Raw genomic sequence first — 20,006 nt, 5'->3', positions numbered from 1 at the left:
CTCAATCATTCATGCCATGTTACAGTCTCTCAGCTACCCTTACCTTGCTGTGGCATAGTAGAGTGTCACTGCGATGTCCTTATAGTTACAGAGTCGTTAATCCTTTCGCGTTCGATTCGGATCCTCCCTCCGTCGACTTCAGCTTTGATGAGGCTTTCACGGATTGATGCATCAGAATGGTGTTGCACCGGCACGACACCAAAACGTTGGTATGAAGCATGAGATTGCTGCCTCCCAGCGGGTGGGGGGACTATGAAGCCGCTGCCTCAGATGCGTGCAAGCTGTCCAAGTCACGCGTTTGTGGGAAGGTGTAACAAACGTAAGTGGCCGAATTCCTCTACTGCGCAGATCAATCCTAGGAAGCCAGGACGCGGGGACCGATTATGTCCTCTGTGTACACAAAGGGATTTTTATTCAGGAGGCGTGACACAGAATCATCACGTAGCTGTGCGTCTACAACAGACCGGAGAGCAAAACGGTACCGTTGGATGACCTCAACGCGACTAAGGTGACGGACGGCGTGAGGGTAGAGTCATGTTGTTCTTGTGGCTAAAGATACCGAATGGAAGCTGAGGTAAAGACACTATTGCCAAGTGGCAATTGACGAGCTAGGCCAGCGTACTGCAACAGAGACTGTATATCGAGCGATTCCTCGGACTAGCAGGTTCCTTTCCCTCCGGAAGCATTCAGAATTGGTAGAGTGTTTTCTTGGAAAACCAAAAAACAATTGGTACAGTACTATAGAGTTAGTTTGGCGCTTTACAAGCTGCTACAAACTCTCATCTCGAAAATGAGGAGACTGCAGAAGTCGGGATGGCCAACATGGGACTAATCATTGCCGTAGGATTTTGTTTGGGAAGCCCAGCCGACAGCAAAGCACTGGAGAGGTCTGAGGTTCTCTTCTCCTGCGGTCACACTGGTCTGAAGATTTGGAAGAGAGTGATCTACACGATAGGTTTGCAGGTTGATCGTTACAGAGCGCGAGCAGCAGTTGCCAGCTGCGCGCTGAAAAGGAACAATGTTCTGGAGAACTCTGAAGCATTTTCCTGTAAAGTAGCCATCATGTTTATTCGACCGAACTCTTCATCATGGTCATGGTTCCAGTTTAAGTGTGACACGCACAGAACGGTCGAGAAGCCCGAGAACGCGGGAACTTTTGACACCTGTTTGGACACAGCCTGGCTACTTCTGTCAAGGATCTCTGGTTCGATGAAACAGCGAGTACTTTTGTATGGCCCAAAGACCGGAATTGGGGAAGGAAAAAGACAGCTGCTATCTGGTTTCTTTTCCAGTTGGGTCGAGAACGCTTCAACCGCATATCCAGGAGACTCGACGTTTCCGCATACAGGGTGAGGCGGCTCTCTCAGCGCGATCTTCGAGGGCGGCCGCTGTCGCATGCGCGCAGTCAACACGGTTGCAGTCCTTTTCTCTCCGTTGTTTTCCGGTGCTTTTTTCCCCTTCCGTCATTTTCCTCCCCACAGCTTGTTTACCTCGTCTCGATTCGGCAATTTCGCGTTCTCATTCCCATCATTTTTTTGCGTAGAGTTCTGCACACTGGGCCGGCCGCAAATTGCATGCTGTCCGCATGCCCTCAAATCCAGGTGGAAAAACGGGGTTTGCGTGTCTATTGAACCAGAAGCCTATGAAAGGCTCTTTGATTCCTTGATTTCCTGAGGCCTGTCTGCCTCCTGTGCTCTTGTGGACATCGACTGCCCTCACCATGCACGTGGTGGAACCCTGCGTCGGGGTTCTGACGAATCTGGAAGTCCTCGCCTTACTTCGGCAGCAGCAGCGGCGCCTGCCTTCTCTTCAGTCTCTTCTCCTCAGTCACTCCTCGTCTTCGGAAGCTCGTCAGAATGCGGCTGACGAGCCTGAGAAAGGAGGCGCTTCGTCCGCAGTGTCGGACCCAGCGGGCGGTCCGGCCGACGGGGCTTCCAGGGTTTTCCGCCCGGAAACCGTCAAAGCGTATCTCTACCAGCATATGCTAAATCACACCCTTCAACATTACATAGAGTCCACGTGCCCGTACCTCTCGCTGCTCGACACGAGTCCTCAAGAGCGACAGAGCGCCGAAACAAGCGGCCGAGAACGGACGCGGCCAGTCGCGCAACACGGCCGCGGAACTGCACGGCAAGACGACAAGTGCTCAAGAGCAGCGCTAGGCCCGTCGACACATGAGGGCAATGAGAGCCGACGCAGCGGCAGCGCTCTGGGAGGGGGTCCGTCCGCGATGGTTGCGCGTGGCCTTCAAAAGCTCCTGTGTCGCCGATTTTTTTCATGCGTTGGTCCGTGCCTAGAGATCCTCAGTCTCCGCTACGGGCTCTACCAAGGCGAGCTTCTTCAGATGCTGAACCTCGGAGCCTCAAAGCCTGTCGAGATCTACGCCATGGTGGAGGAGTGTGCAGTCAGGTGAGATGACCCCCTTCTTTTTGCCCCACGTGCTCTGTAAACGACTTCTCCGCGTCGTTTCGTTGTCTCTCTTTTGTCCCTCTTGGTCCACAAGGTCGTCTTGCGCTTCATCCGACCCTCTCTCATTTTCCAGTTTCGCACAAATCGCTGCTTTCGTCTCTGCCCGTGTCTACTGAGGACCGCGCTGTCCCATGGGTTCTGTTCATCCCACTTTGGCCGTCGCCTGTCACTCTGCGTGACGCGTGTTTCCGTGCAGGCTCTCGGAAAACGAAGTGAATGAAGTTTTGGAGGCTATCCAGCACTTCTTGGTGGACCACAAAACCACGCCTCCGCCGTATTCCATTGGCGGGACAGGGACGCTGGCGCCGTGGCCGACGCCCTCATCGCCCCAGTTCGTGCACGCAACGGGCCTGTTGGGCTCCACTGTCTCCTCTGCACTGTCCGCTTCAGCTGCCGTTTTCCCTGGAGGGGCGAGCTGCGAGATGGCTGCCGCGACTGGCTCTTCCTTACGCGCCCCGCAGGATGGCCGATTGACAAAAGAGGGACAAGATTCGTTTCTTGACCTTGCGCAAAGTGCGGATGCCTCCCCCAAGCCGTCCATGTTTCCTCCCGCCCCGTCTGTCTCCTCGGCCTTGATCGCCCCTCTGGCTGCGGGCTCCTCGGGCTCTGGAGCCAACAGCCTCGCGCCTGACGAGACGAGGACGTTCCTCGAAGCTCTGGAAATCTGTCAGGCTGGAGCGGAAAACATTTTTGGAGAAGCGACTATCCCGGAGCGTGGGCAAGGCGAGGAAGGTGAAGACCCTCAGGACGACTCCCGTGGAGCCCGACGCGGTCGCAGGGGCAAGAGAGCGAGCAGTGCGGCCCGAAAACCCCGGACGCGGTCCAGGCAAGGATCACGAAAGAGACACTCCTCGGCGGGCGAAGCGGTCGGTGGCGCCTAGGTTGTGTCGGGACACAACTTGAGAGGAGCCGCAGTGTATTTTCCGTGCCCGCGTTTAACGAAGGCCTCGCCGGTCTGGAAAGAAGTGGGGCAAAGAGCAGGTGTGCGCGCTGTCCATTCCCCCTAACGGGACTGGTGCTAGACGTCCCGTAGTTGAGTCGTGAGCCAGGGAGTACCGCACTGCAGGGTTGGCGCAAGTAGCGGTGCGAGCCCGTTCTCGTGGGGGAGAATTGTTTTTCCGTCCAAGGCACGCGCTGAGGCAGCAACTGGCCGGCCGAAGCTTTGGAAACCGGCGGAAGCCTGCGTCCGCTGTGCAGTGTCGCCACACCGAATGGGCAGGAATGAAACGAGGTTTTAGGCGCTGTGATTGCTGGATTTCTGAATCGCTAGATCAGTGCCGGCCGCTGGATGCTATAGTTGAATGCAGAATGTGGCACACACACAGGATTAGAGAGCCGCGGGAAGGCGGACTGAAAGAGACGTTTTCTCTCAGGGGTGTCCTCCCTGTTATATAGGGAACGACCGGCTAGTTTGTCTGTGAAAGAGTCTTTCCCTGAGCTCGACGGCGACGCGTGACTGAGAACGGGGCCGCAGCGATTTTGGCCTGCGGGCTCTATTGGTTGGGTAGGTATGTGTGTGTGCGCCAAAAAGTGCGTCGAGTGCTTGTCCCTGTTTTCCCTGTTTACGGTCTTGTCGCGTAGCCAAGCCTAAATGTGTTTTGTCCAGTTGCGTACACACACTTCTGCTTCCGCTTGAGCTCAACAACAGGCGGTTTTGGGCCCCCGAGATTGAACATCCCGCGACCTTTGAAAAACCTTTGCTGCGCTGGCGTTGCCCCCGCGGCGCACTGGGAAACAGCGCCTGACGAGCGGCAGCGACCGACTGCTCCCCGTGGAGAAGACCTGTTCAGGAAACTGTGACGAAACACTACACACCGCAGTGCAGGAAGCTGTCTAAACTGCACTGCAAACGCCACGCGCGCACAATGGGAAACACCCAAGCCCAGTAAATAAATAGCGCTCCTGCGAGCCCTTCGGACTCGAAGGCCGCCGCAGGTCAGCCCCTTTTCACCTCGCCCGCAGACGTTCTCCAGACTCCGCTCCTGGTCCTTGGCATGTGCGGGAGACTTTGCCCCGCCCCTGGGGCTGTGAACAATTGTTCCCGTGTCCAGTGTAGGTCCAGCCGATGCTTGCTGGTGCAGTTGACCAGAGCTGTCACGATGGGAGTGCTCGGTCTTCGACAGGTTGAAAGCGTTTGTCCTCTCTAGTATCCGGTTTGAGCCGATCCTCTCGCTTCAAATTCAACTGCGCCTTCTCACGGTGTGTGTGGGTCGGAAGGGGATTCGCCCACGGCGGATGTCTCCGCTCGTTCCCGCTTCGCCTTCGGGTTCTCGACGCCAGACGGCCCCGCCGCGTTTCTCGCGTTCCTCGTCTCCCCTCACTGCTGCTTCTTTTTCTGGCGCTTGCAGAGGACGGACTCGACGATCATGTAGAGCCAATACAGATTCAAAGCTGAGAACAGCGGCACACTTGCGTAGAAGATGTATCTTCGCCACGGCCTGAACAAGGCCCCATCCCCGTTCGAAAGAAACACCAAGAGCGACGGGAGCATCCAGCCGAGGCCCCAGAGAATGCGCACGAGGAAAAACGCGAGGAAGAAGCAGACGGAGACGAGCGTGTAGCAGCGGGGGAGCGTCCGCGCGCCGCCCTTCTCTCCGTTTTGTGTGAGCTTCGCGTCGCCTTCCGACTTCCCGTCTGCCGGACTGGGATGAAAGACGTACGCTCTGAGCATGAAATAGCGAAGCGCCAGGAACGGGGTGCTAAGCTCAAAGAGAATGAGACTCGCAGCGTAGAAACACATTGGCGGCTCTCCTGGAAGCACCAGGAACGGGTTCGCCGCCGTAATTACAGAGACGGCACAGTGGAGCAGCCACTGGGGCGCGGCTGGAGTCCAGTGCCAGAGAATCACGCAGAAATCCCACAAAAAGTACCCTGTCAGGATGATGCCTGAAACACGCACACACACATACACATGCTCAAAAGAGACACCGTGAGAGAAGGGCGGGAAGGGGCATTCCTCCGGAGGACGCGTAGACGGAAGGAAGGCGCGCGCGCGTGTGTGTGTCGTGCACAGTCCCTCTCGCCTCTCTCGCTTGCCACCGCGCTTTTCTCCCTGTGGGTCTCACCAACTCCAGGCGCTGCGCCCGTCTCGTTCTCCCTCTCTCCCCTTCCGCATAACGCCTCGCAAACTCGCGCTCTCTCCGCTCTGCCTGCAAACGCTGTTTGTTCCTTCTGCTCGTCCCCGTCTCTTCGTTCTTCTCGCGTTTCCTCGGGGCGCCCCGTCCCGCCTTTCCAAGTCGCGTCACGCACCCGCCTCTGTTCTCTGATTCTCTGAGGCAGCTGCGCCGTGCGAGGCGGTGTTTACCTGTCACAGTGAAGAGCGGCGAGCAGCCGAAAATCTTATCGTCGATGAGTTGCTTGTCGAGCGTCACGCACGCCAGGGACAGAACCGAGATGATCGACGCGTGGACAAAGCCGACACTCCGGTTTCGCACAGAAACCAGAAAGTCTTTGGCCGCCGTCTTCTTTTCTCGCTCCGCTTCGCCGTCTGTCGCGTCCATCAGCGTGCGCCGCGCGTCCCGCACCTGCTGCAAGACGCGCTCGCGAACTTGGGCCGGAACAAAGAGGAGAGGAATGCGGTGAACGGGCAAGGACGCGACGACAAACCACAGGCCCGCGGATACAACAATCCAGAACAGAGAAAAGCTTGGTGGATAACATGTCTCCGGCTGCGACGGCGCAGAGGGGAGGCTGTCCCGTACGCCGGGTCCGTCGCGTTCGAGGCGGCTCTCCACGCGGATCGCGAAGACGAAGGACAGCAACGCCACACATGAGAACAGAGACTGCGAATAGGGAGAGGAGACACAGCGCGGCAGTCCCCGACGAGAGCAGAGGACAGTGGGTGTGCGCCACTCAGATCTTCGGAAAGCCTGGAAAGGGCCAAGCATTTTGCGGCCGGGGAAGAGAATCTGCGCACCCCCCCCCTGAGGTTCATGGACACCGAAACGGAAAGGCCCGGGCGTCTCCGCAAGGAGTTGAAGGCCCCCCGCCACACGGGTTGATGCCGGAACCTAGAGTTAGGAAATGCAGTTCCCGGTACGAGAGCGTCCGGCGTCCTTGGGCAGATGCGCAAGAGAGAGCACAGATGCATCGATGAAGCGGCTGAAGCCGGATGGCGGCGACTAGCGTGACGCGCAATGGGCTGCGGAACGCGGGCCCCGTCAAAAAACTTTCCTAGAGCGCTCGACACGAAATAAATGCACGAGGTCCCAACGCCGGCTCCATAGGTTCAGACAGGGGCGATTGCTTCCGCCGAGTCAAAGGCTCTCCTCTCGGGATCCTGCTGGATCGAGTGTTGTGCATGCGCTGGGACGCCCCTGTGCGCGATCTCGCGCACTGGAACATCCAGACACGGCGACAAAAAAGACAAACTCCTGGTCCGTTTGTTGTGGAACGAGACTTGACGGATTCTTCCGTTCTCAAGCGACCAGTCTCCTTAGAGGGTGGCCCTTCTGGCGTAGGTACGTCCCGTTTCCCAGATGCCGTGCGGCACCTTGGGGGCCCGCGTGTGCTGGTACATGCCCTCTCGATACAAAACTCGACGAATGGGTGACTCGCGCGACGCCCCAGAAGACAAAAACCCCAGAAACACGTAAAAGCATTTTGCTTTGCTGAGAAAGGACCGTTACAGCGAGTGCCTAGCGCGAACGGTCTGTGAAAACGGAAGGAAAGGCGGAATAAGTGTCGTCGTGCACGGGGAATCGACACGATAAACGTTCAGAGTACATAGTGACATGCAGGCCTCGTTTTCTCTCCGCGGTTTCCGTTTGCTTGTCTTCACCTGCCCAGGTTTCCGTTTGCTTGTCTTCACCTGCCTAGGTTTCCGTTTGCTTGTCTTCACCTGCCTAGGTTTCCGTTTGCTTGTCTTCACCTGCCTAGGTTTCCGTTTGCTTGTCTTCCCCTGCTTAGGTTTCCCTTTGCTTGTCTTCCCTTGCGCCGCCGGTTTTGTTCCGAAGAGGATCGCAGGTCGCGCGTAGAACGCTGGGCCCGCTGTCCTGAGTTCCATTGACGTTCCAGCGGCGGCGGGGTTTGATGCCGAGTCATTTCGTCTCAAGCGACGGTATAAATGAATTCATCAAAAGATGTCTCATCCACCAAAAGGAAGGTGACACTCTGCTTCGTGTACTGGCGGGCAAAGGGCCTTCGAGGCGAAGGCACAGCTTTGTGGGGCACGACCAGCCACGGGATGACGAGCGAGGGATCTGTGTTTACGTTTAGTGAAAACAAGTTTCTTCGCGGAGGAAGGAGAAAGGTACACAGGAAACGGTTTGAAGCGCAAAGACGGGCGGAACACCATGGCGCGGCTGGTCAGACTCCGCGTCGCGAAGTGCATTTTTTTACCCCCAGTCATTCGCCAGTTCACAGGACCACGTTCACAGCAACAAAAGTGCTTTGCGTGCATTAAAAGGGGGAAGCGCTTCTGAAATATGCTCTGTAATTTTGGCCTGGTCACATAAAATCTTTTTTATATTCCGCCAAGAGCACTGCACAGGAGACTGCGCTCGAAGCCTCCGCGACTTCGAAAGACGATCGCCCGCGTTCGTCTGCCTTGTCGTCTTCGTCTTCCCTGGGGTCGCGCGCTGCGAGTTTGGTCAGAGTGTTGAGCTCGGGCAGTTCGAGTTTGGAGCGGAGGGGCGACGAGGGGAGCCTTCTGCGGCTCTTTCAGTCCGATTACTTTGACGCGTACTTCCACATGTACTACTTGTTCCACAGGCAGGAACCGGGCGTCCACGAATACTTGGTGAATCTGCTGTACGTGAAGCGAACAGACGAAGACATCATCTTCTACCTCCTGCAACTCGTCCAGCTCTCGCTGGTCCGCTTCAAAACCTCGTCGCTTCACCGCTTTCTCCTCGACAAAGCGAGCAAAAGCATACACCTCGCTCTCATGGCGTCTTGGCTCTACCAGTCAATGGTGGAGGACAAAGTAGCAGGTGCGGAGCCAGAGAGGGGCTGGGAGAGACGCGGAAACGGCGAAAAATCGGCGACGCCAGAGTCTCGAGTTCTGACGAGCACTCAGACACGACAGAATGGATGGAGCCGTATTTGTCCGATGCCTTCTTTCCCTGCTTTGTCGTTGGTGTCTATGTCGCACAGTTGGCGCCCAGCTCCGTTTCCTAAAACGCAAAGCCAAAGAGCTAAAGCACGACTCTACACCTCTTCTTTCCAGGTGCGGCTGCTGCGTTTTTTTCAGGTTTGGAAGAGCCGGCGCAGAAGATGACGCAGGAGGTGGAAATGGTCGTTGTGAATTGCAAACCGCTTGGCGCAGGAACACAGCAAAGCGGATGGGGTCGGAAGGAAGAGACGGAAGAACAGGGACACGGCGATCGAGGAGAGGAGAGAAGACCCAACTCCGAAAATGCGTTCGCCGTTGATCTCTTCAAAAGACGTAAGTGGGAAACAGGAGAGCGGGAGGATGTAAGAGAAGAGTGCGCAAGTGAAGGGAAAAAAGAAAAGGCCATAAGCAGGATGCACAGAGAGGCTCCTCGGGTCCGTATCGTTCCTTGTACCGGGTGGACAGCCGCTGCGTCACGCCCTGCACATTTGCCTCTCCTTCAACTTGCTCCACTTCCGTTGATTCTTTTTTCCTCATGACGCTCGTTTCTAGGTCTGCGCCGCCCCCGTCTCTACCCCCCCTCCCCCGTCCCCCCTCCATGTGCGTCGGCAAGTGCTGCTTCTCCCTGCCGGGGGTTGCCGCCTTTGACTCCTCTTTCCTGCTTCCTCCGTCGCTTCCCCTTTTCCCTCTTGCTGTGGCTCTATCCCGTCCTGGTTTCCTCGATGCTGTCTTTTTCTTCGGCTTCCTCGCGTCTTTGAGCACGTGAGGGCGCGCGTCGCCAAAACTGCCCTTGGCCACGCCAGAAGGACCGAATTCAAAATTGAAGTTGATTTTTGCATCCTGATACTTTCCAGAAAGCCTTAACGCTACAGGTTTACAGTCAGTTAGTCCAATGTTAATGAAATATCCTTGTTCTCCAGGGGCACCAAGACGCGCCAGTGTGCGCACCCAGTCACGGGGGCTTTCACGTGAAAAACATTTCTTCTTGCCTCTCACTCAGGACGCATCGTGCAACTGATCCGCCAACATCAGCATGCGCTCCACGAGTCCCAGAGCGCAGAGGCTTGTTCCTCCGCGCCTTGGTCGCCTCCCCTACGGGGTGCTCTCTCTACGGCGGCCGATGAATCTCAGAGGATGGCGACAGCCAGCTCAAGGGGCGAAGGCAGGCCCTCCAGTGCTCTTTCGTCTCCGCAGTTTTCTTCCTTGTTCGAGACGTGTGAGTCTCTCCGAGTTCGCGCGACGAGCACTCGCCTCCACCGACTCTCGATCCAGAGGCTGCAGCTACGTCGAGTCTCTCTCAACCGTCAGATCTCACATCATCTCTCCCGTCAACCGATGCGTCTGCGCGGCGCACGGCGGCTCCCTCGCTGCCTGTATCAGCCTCTCCGGCGTCGACTCCTCAGGCACGGGGTCTGCCCGCGGGTCTCTGCGGCGGCCCACGCTGTCTTCGGGCGCTCTGCGTCCGCGCATTCCCGAGAGCCTGCGCCTCTTGACGGGCCCGACGACAGTGGCAGGGGCGAAGGTGAAGTTGCCGTCGGTCTACGGGAAGCTGGGGAATCCCCTCGCTCTCTACACGCTGCAGCTGCTGCCTTTTTCGAGCAAGGACGCGGTGCCGCGACGCGAGGTGCGAGAGAGGGTGCGCAGCGGGGGGAGGTGCGGAGGCGCAGAGGAACAGGCATGTGGCGCAGGGAACAGGAATCGACACGCGCGGGCAGGTCGGGAGGCGACGGGACGCTACGGCCGCAGCCTGGAAGAAAAAAAAACAGAGGGGGACCGGGAAGACGAAAGCGGCGATGAGAGTGCGGACTGGGAAAGCGACGGTTGGGAAATGGAAGAAGATCTCCAGCAGTTTATCATGAAACAGCGACGGTGTGACTACTTCAACACGTTGCACCACTTCTCTTCTCTTCTCATCGATGTCCCCAACGTCCTGGCTCTCGAACCGGCTCGGTCGCTGCGGTAAGGCATATCGACCCCCCCCAGGTTCTGTCTGTGGTTGTTCTCTCTCGGATGTTTCTCAGAGCGCTGCGTCTCTCTCCGCGGACGTTCTCGCTCTCTCACGATTTGTGTTCTTCTCTGGAGAGCCTGTCGTGTGGCTGCTCGTTGTGGTGGGCACAGGTCGCGGCACGGGGACAGCCCCAGCCAGTTCTTTGTGGCGTGGTGTTGTCTTCTTCTTCAGGCCGGTCCTCTTGAACCTTTTCCCCGAGAGTTTGAACAGCTGGATTTTGTGTCGACGCCTGTACGTGACGGCGATGGTCGGGACTTGGACCATGACCGGAGTGACCATTCCGTTCCACGAGGTTGGAGAAAGACATGCTAGGATTTTTGTCTCCCGTTGTGGCCTGCGGAGTTCACGAGGCCTGAACTGTGTGTTTGTGTGTGGATTCTCGCCTTCCTGTGCGTTTCTGTTTTTCTTTTGTAGGGAGAACTGTGGGCGGACAAGTGCGAGCGCCTTCGACGCCGGTCGCCGTATGGACACCTGCGTTCGTGGGACATCCGGCGTACGTGCAGAAAAAAGCAACCCGTCGCCCGAGAACGCTGCAGGCTCGCCTTTTTTCCGCGCGAGTCGTTTAGAAGAATGCAGCTAGTCTGCTTGTCTTTTTTCCGTTTCTCCCCAGTCGCTCTCTCCTTATGTCTGAAGTCGCTTTGTGAGGTCGCAACGTCTCCAGTCGTCATCTCTGTCTCCGCGCAAACGATATCTCTGCTGCTCTATCGACATATCGAGAATGGTCTGGGTGCGCACGACAGCAGATGTGTGCGTGGAGAGTCGATTTTGCTTTTGTTTCCTTCTTTCACGTGTTTATCTGTCTTCGGCGACGCGTTGTCGTTCAGGTGTCTTGATGAAGAGTGGAGACGACTGGCGCCAAGAGCTGCTGGCGTCTCAGCTGGTGCGACAGTTCAAGGCGATCTCCGATGAGGCGCGTCTCCCCCTGTGGCTCAGGCCCTACGAAATCCTCGTTACTGGGTCCAACTCAGGTACGCAAGCCTTCGTCAGTCTCTGCATTTGCGAAAAGGAGTTGCCCCGCTGGTTCAGGCTCACGTAGAGAGGTGCCGAGCGCGTGTTCTAAATAGGCCACCACAGGGTTAATGTTTTGCGCATGCTTGTCCACAATTCCCGTCACACCCCGGTCAGCGTGGATCTCTTCAAGAACTGCCGTGTCGGAACACCAAGGACAATTGCGCTGTTCGAGTGCGTCTATGCGTGCATGCATGCATATGTGTATGCATTTCATAGTTCGTGTTGCGGGTGCTGGCATGCGCGTGGGCGCAGGCGTGATGAAGTTCGTCCCTGACACGTGCAGGGTGGACGTTTTGAAGAAGCGGCACAACACGGATTCGAGTGCTCGGGTCTTCGACTTCCTCTTGGCTGACAATCCTTTTGAAGCGAAACAGGTAGCAAGGCGTGAAGAGCCGTAGAAAGGACGAGGCAGTCAAAGGGGGGCGATCGAGGAGAGAAGGGAAATGAGGCAGAGGGGAGGAACCAGGGCCAAGACACGGAGAAGAGTCGTCACTTTGTTAGCGCCTCTGACGTTTTAAGAACGGAAGACAGAAACTCCGCCGATCATGAAACAAGATCATGAATTGAAGGGACCGGTGTCTGTGCTGGTTGTCTTTGCAGAACTTCATTGAGAGTCATGCGGCGTATTCCCTTGTCTCCTACTTCCTTCAAGACAAAGATCGATACAACGGCAACTAGATGCAGAGGGCCATCTCATCCACATAGGTAGGAAGTTCTCTTCCCTGTCTCGTGTTTTTTTGTTCTCGTTCTTTCGCATCCGTCCATGCGTCGTCGGTTCATTTGATATATATTTACATTCATATATATTTACATTCATGTGTAGGAAAGGACCTCACCTGAAAGCCTAATAAACATAAATATTTGGATGTTATAGGGACGAGGAGACGAGAAGAGAGCCATCTCGTATTTACGTTGCTAGGAAGGTCTCTCATCTGATGTTTGCGGCAAGTATATTCGTACCCTGCGTCTCTGTTTTACGCGCACGTTGAAATTATATATACTTTTGTATGTAGACGCGAATGTGTGGTCGAGTGTGACTGAAATTTCTGTTTTTCCTGTTTCCTTTGTCAATGTTGGTAGACTACGGGTATCTTCTCTCGAACTCGCCAGGGAATATCAACTTTGGGACATCGCTGTGTGTCGTCCCTTTTTTATAAGTGTATCGAGCGCATCGTCGATCTCATCGAGACGTCAGTCAACAATTTTCGAACTGTCCAGTACGACAATTTCCAGCGAATCACCAACGATATTCTCTGAGAATGTGGGCAAGAAGCCTGCGCATGCTATTTTGGAGAGAAGGCGAGGAACAACACCTGGCTACACGTCGAAGAGAAGCTCTTTCATGCGGAGATTCGGATTCGTGGCCCACATTTCCATCCCACTGACAAAGAAAAAGGGTCCTGTTGGAGGAGAACCTGCTATCGGTGGAGGTTTAGCGGTTACAACAGAAACGATCTCTAATTGGTGAGGGATAGATGTCGAAGCGACGAGAGGGAATGTCTGTTGGCGGAAGTACGGCGCCTTTCTAAAGAGGTTCTGTTCGCGTTTGTTCTTCCAGCGGATTAAAGGATCCAGGTGTGGCAAGGAAAAATATGCCTTTCTCGTGTGGAGACTAAGGTTTTTCTCTTGACGAAGGTCTTCTGGCAAGGTCAAAGACGGGTGATTTCAGTTTATACGGAGTTTCCGCATTTTCCGAGGGAGTCTTTCAGCGGAGTCTCTGAAGGAGGGTTCTGGGTTATCATTGTCTCCCGGTTTCCGTGTGTGCCTTGCTTGGTCGTGGGCTTTCTGTCCATTTTGCTCTCTCACTCTTTCCCTGTGTCCCTTTCTCCGTGTGTCGCTCTGTGTATCTGTTTCGTACTCTAGCTCCGCTGCTCTCCTCTTCCTGTGTTCTGTGGTGTTCTCTGCATGCGATGTGAAGGCGAAGAACTTGACAGCAATCTAGGCAGGAGAGGTACGAGCTTCGACCCACAGAAATAAGAACAACTCCGAAAACAAACGCGTGGACGTGGGAAGGGAGAAAAACTCAGGAAAAGCCGTTCCTCTTTTTTCCTTCGAATTTTTGGAGCATATATAGAGAACGCTGACTGTCTCACGCATCCGAGTGCGTCAAAAAGCCACGTGCGCAGTGGGCGGAGGGGTAGTGCAACCTGCAGAAGGACAGAACGGCCACCCGCGCTTGAAAACGAGTCGGAAACTAAAAACACACTTGTAGGGGAAGATGCAGTAGCGTTTCTCCTTTAGCTGCGGCGCATTCAGGGTTGAGTGCAAGTTTTTCCCTGCTCACGTGACTGAGTCACCGGCTCGGCGGAAGAGAAGTCGTAGAGATGCAAATTTCTCTGTAGGGGAGTACATGGCTCGATTTTCACGTCTCATCTTGTGTTCCTGTTATGTCACACGCATCTGCATGTTCCTTTTTTCTCCCCGTTCCTGCTGTGTTCCCTCTCTTCTTACTCACTTTACATGCAAATATAGAATTTTAGTCTATACATATTTTTTCTCTGCAAAGAAACCAAGATCGCGAAAAGAAGCCAACAGTCACAAGTGAATCCTTTCCGGGCCTTCGAATGACAGCACATGCAGTATTTTTTCACTGCAATTTGTTTTGCACTTTCCAGCCAACAAGCGCGGTGGGCGTCAGTTGCAAGCGGAGAAGAGCGGGAGCGGAAGTGTGGTCGGGATCTATGGCAAAGTGCCAAGACAAGCAATGTCCCAGCTAGCCGGACACGACGACGGTCCGAGAGACACAGAGTGTTCCATGTTGAGGAACCGTCACCAACAAAAACACAAATATTCAGAGGTTAGAATACATACGTAGTTAGCGGGGCATGTTTCTGAAGTAGAGAAACAAAACTGTCACTACCATCCGTCTAGCGCCGGGGTGTGCAGTCGTCCTGCGTCTCGTCGAGAGCTTAAGCCAACCAGAAGGCACCACGCGAAGCGCGTCGGCCCGATGCCCGTCGCTGTAGGCCGCGTAGCCACCTTGGCTGGCCCATGCGATATTGGGCCGCTTGGCTAGACCCACATCTCTCCTGCATGGGCGTGTCTCTCATGCGGAAGTGCGGCACTGTTTGCACTGTGTGTCCATCGTCTGTTGAGGTGACTCCTACCGAGTGCAATGGATCAAATGCAGCAGATGACAAAAACAGTTGAAACTGGTGGGAGACCACCAGAGCCGTTGATGACTACTCAGTTCTGCCCAGCAAAGATTACAACACAAGAGTGTCTGGAGGCAGACCACACATCGGATTGTTGTACATTCACAATTAGCACAGCGCAATCATACGCTGCATTGGTGTCCAGTGAAAAATGAACACGAGAGCAGATCCTGGCGACGCCAAAATCCCGACACCTCCAATATACTTTGCTTTCCACTTCCAACGCAGTCCGCGCATGAATATCATACCGGGATACCATGTCAGAGTGGTCTCTTCATTTCCTAGTGCTGTACTACAAGTAATAAGGCTTCGTGAATTCGGCCAGCAGGACGCCTGGAACATTCCATATGAAGGGGGAACAAATCTCCATTTCTGCCCGAAGGCAAAACGGCCTTGGTGTCAACCTGGCACTGAACCGGTCTGCAACCACGTGTGCCTCGAAAACCACCGCTGCCATATCCGCCCCACGTGGTAGACTTCGTTCCACTATCAGTAACCATGGGAATTCTCCCCCATTAGACGGTAATATTCTGCGTCACTAAGCAAATCAAATCCCCAGGTTTGTGTTTCGGACGGAGATAGAAGGGAGGCAATGTTTGTATACTCGCGCGTCTCGACGATTACATAAGAGAAGTGACGGAGCCTATTGCACTGATTCTCAGCTTCACTAGTTATAGTCTGTGATACACATTTCCATAGTTCCACAGGTAAACTGAGGGAGATGAACACGAAGGAACCTCAAAACTGTTGATGTTATTGGTACATTTCACAAGGCTGTCTTCCCCTCGTTCGACAACAACAAAGCGCGATGGCATACCTACAATATTCCGACCGGTCGCCCAGCATGACGAACGACATAGCGCGATTCAGTGCGAAAATTGACGTTTTCATACAACAAGGAAGTTTTCTTTTGCACTCCCTACATTTTCGTGAAAGGTTGTGTCGTAGCAAATCAAGAGAGGAGCAACCTGTGGAGTCCCCCCGTATCCCAGTCCCCCGTGATGATCCTACACGTCGTTTTGATGGCCTTGGATGCGGCCTGTGTCATTGAAGGACGACGAAATAGACGGCGAATTGATTCCTTCAATTCACGTTCACACGAACACATCTCTGCAGGCAACTAGAGACACCGTAGTGTCAACAAACAGTAACCTTTCTTTCTTGCTATTTTATTTGGGCAATTCCGTGAAGTCAGCATGCAGGAACTAGGAAACACTACAGAACGCCACAAAGTACCGCCGCTGTTGACGAAGGAACGGTCTCGAAAAACCTCGCTTAGCGGCTTTCTTCGCGAAAGGGATGCGCACATTTTTGTGGTGTGTTGTAAGAAGCTAACAGTCTTCCTCATCTTTAGACGAAACGCTAGGAGTCGAGTGTTTGTATAACCCGTGGCGGCCTCAGCAGCCTAGGACTACAGCGAATATTTGGAAAACCGACAGCTTTGCACAATCTGTACGAATATCACGATATTCACTTTTTGGCAGTCTCCTTCCTGACGTTCGTCTGGACGGCGCTGCCAGATAAGCACACCTTGGTTCCGCCTCGCTATCGGAAAACTCGGTGTCTTGGGGCAGAAGGGGAATTCGCGAAATTAGCGACGTTGCCTCCCAGGACAATTCGGCAGGGACCGAGATACACGGCTATGTTGATCGTTGATGCTAACACTTTTCACGAGACCGCAGCCGAGACAGGGGCTTGGCGGTCTCGATATTCCTTCCCCGGTGTTGTGAAATTGAATTGGACACCACTTGGAAACCCGGAGTTGCACGCTACAACTGCCTCTTTCGTATTCTTGTGTATTTTAATTCACGTGACTCGAGGACGCGTCTAAAATATATAACCGAGTATCAACTTAGATGCACAGATGGACATAATTAATCCTCGTACGGTTTGTACCTACTTGACTCCTCAGTTTAAGCATAGTTTATCGGGACTAACGTCAGCATAATCAATTAAAAGGTTTGTTCAGCCTTGTCTTAAACACACCGCTCGTCACGTAACAAAACGACATCACGATTTTAGATCGGTTGGTACAGAATAGCAAACCATTTCGTTCGACCGCGGGTTACAGCTCCATGGGTACTTCCTTTGTGTCGAAGTCCCGTAATGACGGCAACCGGGGCATATCACGTCAGGTGGGGCGCATGGAAAAATGCTTGCCGGGAGAAACGGCATGGTGACAGAATAAGAAAACGATCACCTTCCTATTGCACACAAAGCCTGTGGACAGAGGAGCGGTGGATTGACCTACGTTTAGGGAATCTCTGCGGAAATCCTACAGCCAAGGCTTCTGTGGCGCCTGCTTTCGCTGTGAGAAAAAGTGAAGGAGGACGGTCGGTAGGCACCGCTGTCCTCAGGTGCAAAGAGAGTGTGATTTGTTGGCCAACGAAAGTGGAAAGAAGGCAAAAAGGGTCAAGGCCTATCCACTTCCGTGTACCACTTGCGGTCCCAGGACAGAACGAGACTGCAATAGAGCCGCATATATATGGACACGTCAGTTTCCACTGTACAACGGGTGACACGCATATGAGAATCGAGAGTGCGGTTAAGCTGTGTGCGCTCCGCAGAGCCACACACAAACGTCAAATGCTCGGGAATCGAACCCGGTCCTGTGCTCTGGGTGTACCTGTGGCTGTTCACTTCTGCGGCGAGAGCAGAGACGCAGTCACGTTCGAGTACAGGGCTTTGAAGAAGTCGCTTGACCAGGAATAGCGGGAGAAAAGTCGTCCGAAAAACCCCCGCTCCGAGTAGGGCCGAATCGCCCCGCACCCCGCTATAAATCCTTCATCCTCTTTGGTTCGGACTCTCGGTTTCTTCTCTTTCTTATGTCTTTTGTCTTCCGTGGAACCTCCGGCGGGCGGCGCGTCGGAGCCCGCGTGCGGCTCAGCGCTGGGTTTCGCCTGCAGATGAAGAACCTGGCGATGCTGGAGCAGCGACCGAGTGAGCGTCAGGCCTGGGTAGAGGGGCGGAGACGACCCCGGTCGCTGCGGGGCTCCTGAGGAAGGCGGTGAACTCTGTCTGAGTGGGTCGGGTGTCGCGCGACTGCCTGCAGAGGCGTCTGTGCGAGGATCTCGTCGATCCTTCGTTCGCGCCTTGAATCCCAGTGAAGAGAGATCCTCCGGGGCCATTAGGTTGTGTTGCATGCGGCACTGCAGGTATTCCTGCGCCAATTGCCGGCAAGGCAGGTGGTCCCATTTCCGCGTCACAGCTTCGGAAACCCACTCAGAGGGGCTGTCGTCCTCTCCGTCTCTGGAGGCGGGAAGGCGCTGGCGGCGCGAGAGACATGCCAAATATTTCTTCTTCACGTCTGTGCACTCGCCCAAATGGTCGATTGGAAAGCTGCCTTTGGCTGGCGGCCGAGGCTTCCCGTGAGACTGGTAGATCGCCAAGGAAGACATCTTGACAGCAGCACCCGGCCCGAAACCGAGAGAGTATACAGACCGCTAAAAAAGGGACCAGGAATGCGGGGGAGTCGAAGAGGACGGCTCACAGGCGCCGGAGGGGGAAGACAGTGCAGCACACAAAACGGATCCGGGACGGAAAGACCAGGTGGAAAAGAATGCAGAAACCAAGAGCGGGAAGAAGAAACGAGAGCGGGAGGTTGCCGCGAGACGAAACCCGGACGAACTAGGCAAGGCACAGATCAAAGAACCAGGACAGGGGCGAGAGAGAGGAGACGCCGCGCGCGGAACAGCGTGAAGGAAGAGGATGAGGAGGACCGGGAAAGCGAAATGATGCGGAGCAGAAAAGGGATCGAGCGGCAGAAACCACCACCGCTAAGGGGGCACAGATCCGGATGTGTACTCAAGAAAAACACGAGCATTCCTGCAGAGATGTCTGTTCCGACTTTTTCGCCCAAACAATTCTGGCAGAGATTTGCGCACCGACTCTCTGCCTCCCGCTTCTTGTCTCTTCTCGTCCCTCGTCGTAATGTATGGTCCCTGCCCTTTGTTTCTTCCAAACGCGTCTTCTCGACGTTCCATCGCAGCAGCGTCACAGCGAGGCTGCCTGCTTGGTCCTCAGATCGACACGAGGGAGGCTGGGAACGATTCCCCGCGCACCTGCGACTGCGTGGCCAAGCACAGAGGCGGGGATTCCGGCCAGACTGTTCATCGCGACAGGAATTCACGGCTGGTTCGATGCAGGCTTGATTGCCTGTGCAGTCGGATACACAGCAGACGCCCCTCCACCCGTTTGGGCAAAGCGGCAACAAACACCGAAACGGTCTTGCAACCTCTCAGCTGCCTCCTGTTTCTGGAAAGGCCAGAAAGCTTATTGGGAGTGCGTTTTGCGCAGATAGCGAGATGGAGACAAGCAAAGCGCAGGGCGCAGATTTTCGGGTGCTGGCCCAGTGTGGAGAACGGCCAGACTGGAACGAGGCACACTGCATGCACGCAACCAGGGAGAACATTGACAGCACGGGGCTTCTTGAGGCGACCGCACCCTGTCTCTTTCCTGTGTGTCTGTGTCGATTTTGTTCTCTCGTCCTACCTTCTTTTCCGCCTCTCCTCTTGCAGTGAAAGCAACTTGAGAATCTCGCTCCTCGCCTCACCAAGCGCGTGCGAGAGTCACTACTGCTCCGCATGCAAACTCTAGGCGAGCAAACCAGCAAAGCATCGGCGTTTGTCCCGCGACTCGCTGAACACTGTCCCAGACTGTCGGTTTCAACAGGCCCCCGCGAAATCCAGTCGCGTTCTTGAAAGCGAGGCAACGTGGAAAAACGCCTCAGAAAACGAGAAATCTCCGTGTCGGGCGAGGCTGCGGAACCGGAGGCCAGCTCCCCAGGCCTGGCTGCGCCCGCGATTTTTGCCCAAAGAAAAAGGGGGAAGCCGCTGCCTGCCTTCTCGGACAAGTTTCCGCGGTGCCAAGAGAAGGCAATGCCTACTTTGTCATTGCGTCGCACGTTTGTGTCTCTGCGGCTGAAGCGGCGGAGTCCACGCTTTTGTTCGTGCCGCGCCGTCGTCCGTAAAAACGCCTCCTGCCGACTTGCGGCTCTTCCGCTTTCCCCTCTGGCGTAGATGTTGGCAGATATGGCCGTCTTTCGTGAAAGGCTTTCGCGCACTTTCGGGTACTTTTTTCTTCGGTGGCAGGTGTTTGTTCGTTTCCGATTTTCCCCCACGTTTTGGCTCTTGACTGCCGAGCAACTCGCCTCAGTCCTCGCGGGGTCAGCGCCTTGTTTCTTCTCCACGTGAAAGTTCGTCGTTCGGGCGCCGTCTTTTTCCGCCGATGAAGGCGAGCAAACGTTTCTCTCGCAATCGCGCAAAACCACTAACCGAATAGAGCCGCGAGGCTCTCACAGGGCACAACT

At 55.0% G+C, this 20,006-nt stretch overlaps 4 protein-coding genes across 4 annotated transcripts; 2 read left to right on the top strand and 2 right to left on the bottom strand.

Annotated features, from left to right (window-relative positions):
- Nucleotides 1-1,720: 1,720 nt before the first annotated feature.
- NCLIV_008550 (conserved hypothetical protein) lies at nt 1,721-3,350 on the top strand (the record flags this gene model as incomplete). Its single annotated transcript, XM_003880371.1, has 2 exons — nt 1,721-2,409; nt 2,666-3,350. The coding sequence occupies 2 exons, from the start codon at nt 1,721-1,723 to the stop codon at nt 3,348-3,350; spliced, it is 1,374 nt and encodes a 457-aa protein (XP_003880420.1).
- Nucleotides 3,351-4,786: 1,436 nt separating this feature from the next.
- NCLIV_008540 (conserved hypothetical protein) lies at nt 4,787-6,356 on the bottom strand (the record flags this gene model as incomplete). The annotated part of the gene is made up of 2 exons (XM_003880370.1): nt 4,787-5,355; nt 5,774-6,356. The coding sequence occupies 2 exons, from the start codon at nt 6,354-6,356 to the stop codon at nt 4,787-4,789; spliced, it is 1,152 nt and encodes a 383-aa protein (XP_003880419.1).
- A 1,805-nt stretch (nt 6,357-8,161) lies between these two features.
- NCLIV_008530 (predicted CDS Pa_1_14030, related) lies at nt 8,162-12,221 on the top strand (the record flags this gene model as incomplete). The annotated part of the gene is made up of 9 exons (XM_003880369.1): nt 8,162-8,402; nt 8,663-8,857; nt 9,525-9,606; nt 9,905-10,483; nt 10,704-10,824; nt 10,947-11,025; nt 11,357-11,500; nt 11,796-11,917; nt 12,144-12,221. 9 exons carry the CDS (start codon nt 8,162-8,164, stop codon nt 12,219-12,221), a joined length of 1,641 nt encoding a protein of 546 aa, XP_003880418.1.
- Nucleotides 12,222-17,334: 5,113 nt separating this feature from the next.
- On the bottom strand, nt 17,335-18,096 carry NCLIV_008520 (hypothetical protein; the record flags this gene model as incomplete). The annotated part of the gene is made up of 1 exon (XM_003880368.1): nt 17,335-18,096. The coding sequence occupies one exon, from the start codon at nt 18,094-18,096 to the stop codon at nt 17,335-17,337; it is 762 nt and encodes a 253-aa protein (XP_003880417.1).
- Between the last annotated feature and the right edge of the window lie 1,910 nt (nt 18,097-20,006).

Source organism: Neospora caninum, chromosome III, assembly GCF_000208865.1.
Source record: "Neospora caninum Liverpool complete genome, chromosome III".
NCBI lineage: Eukaryota > Apicomplexa > Conoidasida > Eucoccidiorida > Sarcocystidae > Neospora > Neospora caninum.
The sequence above is the reverse complement of the archived record's forward strand: the minus strand, read 5'-3'. Positions and strand labels throughout refer to the sequence as shown.